The 13314-nt window shown below is 49.9% G+C and overlaps 1 protein-coding gene across 1 annotated transcript; it reads right to left on the bottom strand.

Annotated features, from left to right (window-relative positions):
• Nucleotides 1-9261: 9261 nt before the first annotated feature.
• LOC136500039 (uncharacterized) lies at nucleotides 9262-10067 on the bottom strand. The gene has a single exon (XM_066495479.1). It carries the CDS (start codon nucleotides 10009-10011, stop codon nucleotides 9262-9264), a length of 750 nt encoding a protein of 249 aa, XP_066351576.1. The 5' UTR covers nucleotides 10012-10067.
• Between the last annotated feature and the right edge of the window lie 3247 nt (nucleotides 10068-13314).

Here is a 13314-nt window from a genome sequence, read left to right on the forward strand (position 1 = left end):
ACTTGTAAATGGGTCTATGAATTGTGAATGAACTGTGAGACTGAATAAACTGTGAATCAAGTCTGATATGTGTCTTGAATAATTAAAGATTTGAGTTTGATTTGAAAAGCAGAGCTAAAACTTGCTTTTTGTGCTCTCGAGATTTTATGATTGTATAGGGACCATAGGCTAGCATGAGCACGGTGGGCTGATCATGCCGTCGGGCGACTTGGCACGACTCGACCCTTGTAGAGTCCTGCCTGGCCATAGGCACAACATGTGGGCTGGCATGGCATGGAATGAAGGGTTGATCGGGCTCGGGCCGACAATAATCAGGCTGTTCCTCATATAGGCTCAGGCTGCGGTGTCCGCTTCACTATCTATACAGTTGTCTATATTGAGGTAACCATACCATATATTAAATTCACAGGAAAAAGAATCTAAGAATGTAATGAGATGTAGCACTACCAGAAACACCTAAGTTGCCGAGTGTCCCCAGCTTTGCCGTGGGCAAGATTTCGGGCACTCGGCAAACAACATGTTTGCCGAGTGTCCCGAAGACGACACTTGGCAAATACAAAACTCACGGCATAATTGTATACGCCGAGTGCCTGCACTCGGCAAACAATAGACACACGGCAACTTCATGTCCTAGTAACACCATCGACCTCCATTAGCATTTTGCCGAGTGTCACATGTTAACACACGGCAAACCCACATATATGCCGAGTGTCACCATACGACACTCGGCAAACCTTCTTATATACCGAGTGTCACCTTGCGACACTCGGTAAACCTGCCTATATGCCGAGTGTCACCTTGCGACACCCGGCAACTCATGCTATATGCCGAGTGTCACCATCTGACACTCGGCAAACCATTTTTTTATTTTGCCCCCCAAACTTTTTGTACTGTTGTATTACAATACCTGTTGCTTTGTGTTAAAGTTTTGTACATTTCTGAGTGATTTTACTATATTTCATCAATTTATTTTAGTTAAATGAATTTTTGGTAATTTTTGGATTTGAACTGCAAGTGCTTCGAATATCCGAAAAAGTGAATAAAAAATGATATTCTTGTCACTGAGTCTGATGTGAGACCGTATCCAGGGCCAGACCAGAAATTTCGAATATCATGTTCGCGAAACATGACCACAAACGTGTGGCGGAAACGTCTGAAAATTCTATAAAAAGCAAACGAAGTCTGAAAATCATGAAATTCATCGAGTTGTCACGATATCATACGTAGAGGCTATGGTAAAAAATTGAGAATGTTTCGGCACAGTTAACACATACGCTGCTTACAAATCGGAGCATCTCCAGAGAAGTTTCTGAGATTTAAGAAGTATCCTGTAAGATCTGGAGACAATTTGAATTTCGATTTGGAGTTTCACTTCAAAAAATTTTCTATATGGATTAGAGAACAAAGATCATTTCCTGTAAATTTTTGGCAATTTTTCGGATCCGTTTGACAATTTTTAATTTTTTACCGCAATTATTGAATTTTATTTACGATAAATTGGATTTGAACAACAATTACATGAAATGTTGCCCAATAATTTATAAAAGCATCGAACATAAATTTCTAAGTGAATTTAACAAGGATTTTTGGAACTTCATCTGGGAAAAATTGAGTTTTGGAACTAAACAAAGTAAAAAAGCACATGAAATAACGAGTACCTTTGTCGAGTGCCAGAAGGTGGGGAACTCGGCAAAGGTTTAAAAAATGTTTTTTAAAAGCTGTAAGTACGAAAGGTTTGCAGCAAAAAAAAAGAAAAAAGAAAAATGTTGCCGAGTGCCCCATCGGGCCGGCACTCGGCAAACAGGGCCCAAGAGCGCAAATAGGCCTGGCCGCGCCTCCCTCCTCCCTCCTCTCCCCATTCAATTCACAGCCAGAGCCCACGGTGCTGCGCCTCCAGCAGCGCCTCCCTCCCCACCGGTGCCGGCCAGCCACGCCTCCAGCCGTCGTCGGGCCTCCGCCTCTGCGTCGCGCCTCCACCTTCACTGCCCCCTGCCCCCGAGCCCTCCCCTGCCCCCGAGCCCGCCCCTGCCCCGAGCCCGCCCCTGCCCGGGCGGTCGCCGGAGATGAGCGCCGGCCAGGGCACGCCACCACTGCTCCGCCCCCGCCCACCGTAGCAGCGCCCGCCGCCGCGCCCACTCCCCCCGGCCCCGCCCCTGCCTAGGTGCTCGTCGGAGAAGGCCGCCGGAGACGACTGCTCTCCCTCCCCCTCCCCTGACACTGACGACTGGGGGCCACCGCAGCTGGTCCGACCTCGCCGAGCTCCGGATCGACATCTCCCAGTTCCTCCCCATGGCCGTTTCCTCGCCGAGCTCCGAATCGACGCCTCGCCGAGCTCCGGATCGAGCTAGGTGAGCTGACAGAGAACCCGTGCTAAGATTGTTATTACACCGCTATACTATATGAAGTTTTGCCCCACTGATTTTAGTTCCTGGAGCAACATGGTCTAAGAATGTTCTACTGTCTATACTCCTATGTGATGGTAACGTTGTAACAGGCTTGCTCGTCGCCTGAAATGGGCAGTGGTACCATTTTTTTTTCTTTAATGAATGATAAACAGCTCTCAGGTGTATTCAGGAAAAAAGTATAGTATTGCGTTTGGAGATACCTGTATTGTGATAACGTCCTTTTGTTCTATGGCAGTGGGTCTTTTTCTATTTAAGTTTCTTGTCATAATATGCCCAAGTACAGAAAAATATTTCTTTTTCTTGGCTTAGCTTGGAAGATATATAGCATTTTACCAGAGCTCAGTGTCCGCTCCAGCTGAGGAGGCTCCAGCAGCTGAGGAGCCGCCACGGAGGCGCAGGGGTCGGCCGAGAGGCTAGGGTCGGCAGGCGCATGCAGCGACTCGGCCGCCATCGCCTGTACCTCCCTCGCCTCAGGAGGAGGCGGAGGAGGAGGAGCACGAGCATGAGGAGCATGAGGAGGAGTAGGCCGAGCAGGAGGAGGGCGAGCACGAGGAGGAGGAGGGCGAGCACGAGGAGCATGAGGCAGAGGAGGAGCCCTCAGCGGGGGGTTCCTCTTCCTCTGCTTTGAAGATCTGGTTGCGAGGCCCTTCACGCCTCCCGGAACGGCCTATACCTTTCATGAAACGGCCGGTGATTCGCCCCAATGGGCCAATGTAAGTATCTTAAGATGTTATCCCTACTTCATTTGATATGTTTAACATGGCAAAATATAAACTAATATTTTTTCGTTAATCACTTGGACAGGGGATGGAAGGTTGTGGCTGTAGGTGATCACAAACGCCTTCCCGGTGGAATCCTAGGTCTTCTGTGTAGGGAACACTTCCCCGGCCTGGTGGACTGGGCAGGAGGGGTGGAGCCGGCCTACACGTTCGAGCACTATGCCTCTGCCCCCGATGCACTAGATCGGGAAGGTAGGAAATTCAACAACAAGGCGCAGCGGGTTGTGAAAGAGCTGTGGGTAAGCCTTCCCCGCACTATCTTGCTCAATACATCGCATTCCTATCACATCCTTGAAATAATGACTACATACATAATGTTTATATGCAGGATTTCTATAGATGTGACGAGGGATACGAGGAGAGGGCTGAGAGGCACGCTCACAAAGCCTGCTACAAGCTCGTGAAGGACATGCACTACGAGGCACATGTCCTGGCTGTACAGCAATACAAAGCTATCTTCGAGGAAGTGAAGATCGACAAAGACCTCGCAAGAACCTTGACGCTGACCAAAGAGCAATACATGCTGGTAAATACTATTTCTTCCTGAGATTAAGTACACTTACTGTGATCTTCTTATATGACAAATGCTTGTTGACGTGTAGGTGCCTCCAAATTGGGTGGCCGGTAAAGGCGAGTGCTGGAGGAGGATGGTGGACAAGTGGTGCTCCCCGGAGTGGTCGGAGACACACGCCGCTTGCCGAGAGCGGCGTTTGATGATGACAGGTGCACCACACCATCAAGGGAACCTTACCCTTGCCGAGTACGTGGAGAGATGGGTACGTGACTTCATTTATGTATTGTAACGCTTGCTTCTGCATAGTTTCTAATGATCTTACTGTTTGTTTCACAGTCGGCGTCACATGGTGGCGCACCTTGCTCCCAGGTGAAGGCATGGGCTATGGCCCACAAAGGCAAGGCGATGTCCGCCGTCGACTTCGACCCGGAGGACCCTCCCCCCCCCCTCGACGTACAGCAATCCCTCCATCCATAGCCGTCTCACCGAGTACACAACGGCGGCCAAGGCGGTCCATGGGCTAGAGTACGATCCGAGCACCTAGGATTTCGAAGGAGACTCCGGATCGAGCTAGGTGAGCTGACAGAGAACCAGTGCTAAGATTATTATTACACCGCTGTACTATATGAAGTTTTGCCCCACTGATTTTAGTTCCTAGAGCAACATGGTCTAAGAATGTTCTACTGTCTATACTCCTATGTGATGGTAATGTTGTAACAGGCTTGCTCGTCGCCTAAAATGGGCAGTGGTACCATTTTTTTCTTTAATGAATGATAAACAGCTCTTAGGTGTATTCAGGAAAAAAGTATAGTATTGCGTTTGGAGATACCTGTATTGTGATAACGTCCTTTTGTTCTATGGCAGTGGGTCTTTTTCTATTTAAGTTTCTTGTCATAATATGCCCAAGTACAGAAAAATATTTCTTTTTCTTGGCTTAGCTTGGAAGATATATAGCATTTTACCAGAGCTCGGCGTCCGCTCCAGCTGAGGAGGCTCCTGCAGCTGAGGAGCCGCCGCGGAGGCACAGGGGTCGGCCGAGAGGCTAGGGTCAGCAGGCGCATGCAGCGACTCGGCCGCCATCGCCTGTACCTCCCTCGCCTTAGGAGGAGGCGGAGGAGGAGCAGCATGAGCACGAGGAGCACGAGGAGGAGTAGGTCGAGCAGGAGGAGGGCGAGCACGAGGAGGAGGAAGGCGAGCACGAGGGGCATGAGGCAGAGGAGGAGCCCTCGGCGGGGGGTTCCTCTTCTTCTGCTTCGAAGATCTGGTTGCGAGGCCCTTCACGCCTCCCGGAACGGCCTATACCTTTCACGAAACGGCCGATGATTCGCCCCAATGGGCCAAGGTAAGTATCTTAAGATGTTATCACTACTTCATTTGATATGTTTAACATGGCAAAATACAAACTAATATTTTTTCGTTAATCACTTGGACAGGGGATGGAAGGTTGTGGCTGCAGGTGATCACAAACGCCTTCCCGGTGGAATCCTAGGTCTTCTGTGTAGGGAACACTTCCCCGGCCTGGTGGACTAGGCAGGAGGGGTGGAGCCGGCCTACATGTTCGAGCACTATGCCTCTGCCCCCGATGCACTACATCAGGAAGGCAGGAAATTCGACAACAAGGCGCAGCGGGTTGTGAAAGAGTTGTGGGTAAGCCTTCCTCGCACTATCTTGCTCAATACATCGCATTCCTATCACATCCTTGAAATAATGACTACATACATAATGTTTATATGCAGGATTTCTATAGATGTGACGAGGGATACGAGGAGAGGGCCGAGAGGCACGCTCACAAAGCCTGCTACAAGCTCGTGAAGGACATGCACTACGAGGCGCGTGTCCTGGCTGTACAGCAATACAAAGCTATCTTCGAGGAAGTGAAGATCGACAAAGACCTCGCAAGAACCTTGACGCTGACCAAAGAGCAATACATGCTGGTAAATACTGTTTCTTCCTGAGATTAAGTACACTTACTGTGATCTTCTTATATGACAAATGCTTGTTGACGTGTAGGTGCCTCCAAATTGGGTGGTCGGTAAAGGCGAGTGCTGGAGGAGGATGGTGGACAAGTGGTGCTCCCCGGAGTGGTCGAAGACACACGCCGCTTGCCGGGAGCGGCGTTTGATGATGACAGGTGCACCACACCATCAGGGGAACCTTACCCTTGCCGAGTACGCGGAGAGATGGGTGCGTGACTTCATTTATGTATTGTAACGCTTGCTTCTGCATAGTTTCTAATGATCTTACTGTTTGTTTCACAGTCGGCGTCACATGGTGGCGCACCTTGCTCCCAGGTGAAGGCATGGGCTATGGCCCACAAAGGCAAGGCGATGTCCGCCGTCGACTTCAACCCGGAGGACCCCCCTCGACGTACAGCAATCCCTCCATCCACAGCTGTCTCACCGAGTACACAACGGCGGCCAAGGCGGTCCATGGGCCGGAGTACGATCCGAGCACCCAGTATTTCGAAGGAGACCTTGTCATGAGGGTGGGAGGAGGCAAGAAGCATGGCAGGTGCTGGCTTGGCAACAGCGTCATCGACACGGCCACTACTCCCACTCTCTCCTAGATCCGAGCAAGCGACACGGGCCAGAGGTCGCCCATACGCCCACGGCCGACCAGTACACAGCACGCCATGCAGACTTTGTAGGTTATTACTCTTTTATTTGTCGTTCATTGTTTCTTACATACCTTTGATTTTCATTATAACATTGGGGTGAAATTTTGTAGGCCGAGCTAGAAGAAGAGAGGAGGCAGAGAATAGCGTTGGAGGCGAAGATTGATGCTGATCGGCAGAGGCAGGAGTAGATGTTTCAGTGGATGCAAAATCTTGGTGCGAAGATGGGTGAACCTCTGCCACAAGCGCTATTCCTTCCTCCTCGTCCTCCTGAAGACACTCCTGTGAGTACATCTATCCCCATATCCACTCACTCACACACACACTCACACACACACCAGCACACACACACACTAGCACACACACACTCACACACACACACACACACACCAGCACACACTCACACTCACACACACACACCAGCACACACTCACTCACACACACACACACCAGCACAAACACACACACCAGCACACACTCACGCTCACACACACACACACCAGCACACACACACTCACACACACACAACAGCACACACACTCACTCACACACACACACACCAGCACACACACACTCACACACACACACCAGCACACACACACTCACACACACACCCCCCAGCACACACTCACACACACACACACACCCCAGCACACACTCACACACACACACACCCCAGCACACACACACACCAGCACACACACACACACCAGCACACACACACACTCACACACACACCATCACACCAGCACACACACACACACACTCACACACACAATTGTATTTGTTGTATTGCCTTTTGAATTGCAATGCTACTAGCTATATATGTCTCAACAATTCCTTTTGCAGCTATATATGTCTCAACAATTCCTTTTGCAGCTATCAAGTAATCTTGTCTATTCTTTGTGCAGGGTCAATTGGCGGCATCAAATGATGTACCTCATGACCCACCGCAGCAGTCGTCGTGGTCTAATTGGTGATTTGCTTCTTTTCATGTGTTGAACTTATTCCTTTTGTTGCACTTATGCTTGTAATGCACTTGTGGTGGATACTTTAAACTCGAACCTTATGTTGGTATTGTGGTATGACATTTGTGTACCATTGTGGATTATTGTGATGTATGTGATATGTGGTGTGTGGAGATGATATATATATGTGATATATGTGCTTTGTAATATATTTGTGCTGTGATATATGTATATATATGTGTGTGTGTGTGTGCGCTGTGAAATGTAATGCAAAAACAAAAAAAAATCAGATTTCTGAGGCTTTGCTGAGTGTTATGACCAAGACAGTCGGCAAAGCAAACACAATTTGCCGAGTGTTATCACCAAGACACTCGGCGAAAAGCTATTTTTTAAAAAAACAAATATTGTTTTAGAAAAGTTTGCCGAGTGTCTGCCAGCGCGACACTCGGCATATGTTTATCATTTGCCGAGTGCAGATATTATCACACTCGGCGAAAAGCTATTTTTTAAACAACCAAATATTGTTTCAAAAATGTTTGCCGAGTGTCTGCCTGCGCGGCACTTGGCATATTATTATGATTTACCGAGAGCAGCACTCAGCGACAAGGAATTCTAAAAACAAAAAAAATATTTAAAAAGAAATTAGTTGCCGAGTGCGTTGCCGTTTGACACTCGGCGAAGTCGCTGTTAACGGCGGGTCTGGCGTTATGACCGTTTCTTTTCGCCGAGAGCCAAACAGCACACGGCAAAAACTTTGCCGAGTGCCCGATAAATGGCACTCGGCAAAGTTGGCTTTGCCGGCACTGTTTATGGCGAGTGCTATTCGCCGAGTGTTACACTCGGCGAACCATTTGCCGAGTGTTTTCTGTCTTTTGTCGAGTGTTTCGGGCACTCGGTAAACTCGAGGAGTCCGGTAGTGTAGTGTCTATATTGTGGTAGCCATACCGTATATTAAATTCATAGGGAAAACGAATCTAGAAATGTAATGTGATGTAGTGGTCTGCCGGCCAACTTTTACAGCAGTAGCATATGAATGCAGAATGAAATGTAACGAGATGTAGTGGTCTGTAGGCATGGAAACAAGTGTGGGAAACGTGTAGCAACTGTTAAGGTACATGGTTTCCGTTTGGATAAGTTCTGATTGTGCATTGCACATGGTGATTGCACTTATATTTCTCAAAAAGGGCCCACTTGGTCTGTAAAGGTTTACATTTGTGCATGCTCATTAGAGATAGCAGTATAGCACTTGTCGCTCAAATGGACCACTAAGTCGGTAAAAGCATACATGAAATCCATTCTAGGATACTATACGATTTAATTTAACAAGCAACGACTGTTAAGGTAAATTTGTTTGTGGTTTGGGTAGGTCCTGACTGTACATATTACATGGAGACAGCACTTGTTCAAATGGGCCTGCCAGTACTGATGCAAGTGGCCAAGTGGATACCCAATGGGTAGTTTTGGGTCACTCCGTTGTTCATCTTTGCTCGACTTTTCTTGCTTTGAAATCCAGATTGGTTCATTTGGATGAGTTTTGGGTCAACCACCCAATGACCCAGAAAAGTAACTTGCATCCCTAGCTGCTAGGCTAGTTAAATTACAAATGAAGTCCAATTAACTGTTTGGCAGCAAAAATGCGTGGATAGATAACACAGGAACTATGCAATTTCCTTTTCCAGATAACAGAACAATGTGTTTAGAATGGGCTTTGCTATGGTACCTCCAAACAATTGTAGACCATCGATCTGGATGACAGTTCTCACATATTACCTCCTATGATCTAATATGACAAATACCTTTTTATGTATTTTTTTATATTTTAAAATAGGAAAAATATCTTCCAATCCCGACAAGGTAAATCTTTCTACTACTATATATTCTGAGCTGTTAGCTGTATACATATGACGTACAAAATTTCATGCTGACTGACATATCCTATAAAACTCGGATGCCAATCACAGCGCACCAGTGGAGAATAAATCTACAAGCTGAGAGTGTTGAGAAGAGAGACCCTGGTCTGGATCAAACTTCTGAAAAGCTTCTCAACTGAACTCTCTAGGCCGACAATACCCAACTCCAGTGCCTGCAACTGCACCTCCTCGCACGAAACTCTCCTCTTCTGCATCGATTTGGTGATCAGCGACCACTTGCTCGCGCCACAGGTCGCCATTTGCTTCGCCAGGAGCTCCACTGCAGATCTCAGCGCCGAGACAGTGATTCCTCTCGCCGTGGTCAACAAACTGACCAACCACGCATCCTCATGGGACGACGACGACGAGGAGGTAGAAGACTTGCTGCTGGCAGCTTTCTTCAGCTGGTGCTTGGCCTTCTTCACCAGCCGGGCGTAGGACTGAGCCTTGATCTGAGCTACCGGGAGGTCCCCTCTGTTGAGAACCATCTGCAGCTCCTGGACGGTCATCTTCAGGTCACCGAAGCTTTCTTGCAGGGTGTTGCAGAGGTCCAGCACCTGCAGCGACCTCTCCATTTCTTCCTCCAGCCTCTTCTTCCCGTGCACCAGCTGGTTGTGGTTGCTATGCAGGCATATGGCCTCGTCGATGTGGCTGTACACGTCTCCAAGCCTCCTCAGACCGTCGCACACCACTTCGATGGTACTGGTAGCCGCCGCCGGCGTAGAAATGAGAGAGACTATGCTTTGCAGAGCTTCTTGCATCTCGGTCTTGTTGGGATGAGCCATGGATGGCCAGCTTGTCGATCGCTGATGTCCGGCCATGTTTGGGAGGGAATTTGGTGCTGTCTTTTGGTGTTGATGAGAAGGGAGATGAGGCAGGCAAAGGGAGAAGATGACGAATGATGGATCATGGTGTTGCTCTCCCTTTCCCTTCTTATAGTCAGGCAGAGGTTGAGAGGATGGTACGGTGCTGCTGGCACCGGAAGGAGGGCAGGAACCTCCGGAGCGGAGCACCCTGATTGCAGATTTGCAGGGCACAGACAGAGCTGATTCCCTTCACTCAAATTGTGTGGCGAACTAACATGGGCTGGGTTGTCATGCTGGATGCGTCGCCAGCAAAGTACTGTAGAGTGCACGCGTGAGGGGCTTGATGGGCTGTTGGGTTGGGTCCGTCCAGTGGATGCCCTGGAACCTCAAGTTCATGGAAGGTGTCGCGGCATGCTTGTGCAATCCGAGGCAGGATCCTCCATTTGTACTCACCTGGTACGGTGCCAAGTTCGGCAATGTCTGGTTCAAGCGCCGCCTGAGTTCAGTCCGTTCAGCATGCGGCGTGGATGGACGGTTTCCTTGCCCGTCGCTGAACAGGCAGCAGCATGCCAGCATCAAAATCAGTCCCCGTGAAAGTACGTGCATGAACTTGACTCCGTGATGATTGGTTCCTTGGGTCGTAGATGATGGCAGGTTGTCTGAAAATCTCAAATTTGATACATGTAAGTTACGCCAAATGTGTTGCTGTGCACTTTGTTTGATGATGAAGTAGCCAACTGAGCTAGAAACAATCTCTGCACAGAAAATGTCTAAGTCTGTCACAATATTTTTTGCCCTTTTATAATTCAAATGTCATATTGATGGACACAACATGACCCCTTTTTCTAATACATATTGACACACAGCCTTCACCATGCAAGGATAAACATATTGATGCACAATTTTACATTGCACGCTGAGGGAGCCATGACTTGTGTGTTGTTCCCTTCTCTGTCAGGATTTTTTTTGTGTTGAAGTATGGAAGTCTTTTACGCCACATATTAAGTGCGACTCTACAAAAAAAAAAGCTTATATGTATGATATATAGAAGAGATGATACACGAAAATGACATGACAAGTTACCAAAAGAGAAGCGAAACTATATCCATTGGCTTGTACAGATCTGACTTCTGATAAATCTTTTAGTAATCATTTGGTTTGTGGGATGCTTCCATGATGCATCAGACATTGAGAGATATGTGGGCCTTTTTGGCACGGCTTATGCCGGCTTCGGCTTCATCTATTTTGCGCAAATCGAGGTACTGTAGCGTAAAGCCGTTTTGTAAGCCGGGGTTAAAATAAACTAGAAGGCGGGAAAAGCCAGTTTTTCTGGCTTCACCAGCCAGCTTTGGCTTCACCGGTGAAGCCGTTTTGGATGAGTCGTGCCAAATGGGCTGTAATATAAGCATTACCATTCTGAGGTATCACCCGGGTCTCGATGGTGGTACGCCGCGGAGGTCACCTAATGATTTCGGCCATCCATCTGATGACGATGACGGCTCCGGCGACAGCAACTGCAATCGTTTTCCCCCGGGCTTCGACTGCTGCCGTGGCGGGACGTCGCCGGGGTACGGCCGTGTCGTCTTCCCCGGTGCGGGCGGCCCATCCGAGGCGCTGGTCGGTGGGGCCGCGGAGGCCTCTCCCAGGTCGTTGGTGGTGGGCTCGGTACCCTACCCGCTGCGAGGTGGCTGCCTCAGGGGTGCTGGGCCCGGAAGCTATGGACGTGGCGTGATTCGTGTGGGCTCACGCCGCGGGATCCCGGACGTCCCATCGGGGCGTGGCACTGCACCAACTGTCAACGCCGAAAGCTGTGAGACAGACTTTCCAGACCAATGCCAGACGCTCGCTGCACTGGACTTCGTCGCTCCAGCAGACAAAGATGGGTTCGGGGCCCTTACACCCCGTGTGGACCCGATGGAGTTGGAGGCGGGGCTGGGGACCCCGTACCAGACGAACCGGCGCTGGATCGACCTGCGCTCCCCTGATCTGCTGCCGCATCGATCGGCCCAAGGGAGCGGCCCACAAGAATTGAAAATCTGCTTCGATGCTAGCCCAAGACTGAGAAGGGAAACGGTCCTTCAAAGGCCCATTCCGGAATGTGGGCTGGTGTTCCGCGGTCCGGCGAACGGGACGGAACGTGCGGACCCGATGTGTCGGGAGCTCATGCAGCTGGAGCTCATGGAACCTGAGCGCGCCGGTCCGGGGTCGTCGTTGGGTTCGCCGGTCGCCGCAGCAGCGTCCGCAACACTGGGAACGTCCAACGTCACCGCGCGGGCGGACGAGACGCTTCGAACGTCCGCTGCGGCGCGGCAGGCCGAGATTGTGGCTCGGGTTTGCATCCCCTTGGACTCGCCTATCATTAAGGCGGGGCCAAAGCTTCGCAAGTCGAGGACGCCGGCAACTGTGCTGTCTATCAGGAGGAGTCGTCGTCTTGCGGCCAAGCCATGGGCGGCCAACGCCACGATGCAGGCACAATCCGTCCTGATGCAGAAGCTCGGACTGGTGGATAATCTCCCGCCGGCGGATTCGGAGGCATTCGAGAAGTATTTGGCGACCTTCGCAGAACCGTTGACTCCGTCCAAACTGGAGGCACTGCAGATGCTTGTCGCGCCTGATTTTGATCCAGTGGCCATGAATCTCAACTTGGCCGAGTTGGAGGGGGAGGCGCTGTAGTGGTGCCTGGGACCTTTCTCAGTCGCGCCCTTTGTTTCTTAATGTTATCATACAACTGCTGTGTTTGGAATGTGCGTGGGCTAAATGGTCGTGCCCGTCGCAATGTCGTCAGAAACCTAGTGACCCAGGAGCACGTTTCTCTCGTGTGTCTACAAAAGACTAAGCTCTCCGTCATTTGTAACTCACTGGCTAATGAAATACTGGGATCTGTGTTTGACTATGACTATCTGCCGTCTGCTAATGTAGCCGGGGGGATTTTATTTGGCTGGCAGCGAGATCAATGGGTGCCAGGTGGATAAATGTCGCTTCTTCTTATCGGCTAAGGTGGCCAACACAGCGACACCGCTGGACTCCTGGTGGCTGACGGTGGTCTATGGGCCACAGGCGGACCAGGAAAAGGTCGAGTTCCTGGACGAACTTCGTCAGTTCAGGATGACGGCTGATGGACCTTGGGTGCTATGTGGGGATTTCAACATGATTTACAGAGCAGAGGATAAGAGCAACGATCGCCTCGACCGTCGTTGTATGCGCCGTTTCAGAGGATTCATCGATGCCGTCGAGCTGGAGGAGCTCAACCTGGTCGGCAGACGGTTCACCTGGTCCAATGAGCGGGAACTGCCGACTCTGGAACGGCTGGACCGTGTC

This window comes from Miscanthus floridulus, chromosome 13 (genome assembly GCF_019320115.1).
Source record: "Miscanthus floridulus cultivar M001 chromosome 13, ASM1932011v1, whole genome shotgun sequence".
Classification (NCBI taxonomy): domain Eukaryota; kingdom Viridiplantae; phylum Streptophyta; class Magnoliopsida; order Poales; family Poaceae; genus Miscanthus; species Miscanthus floridulus.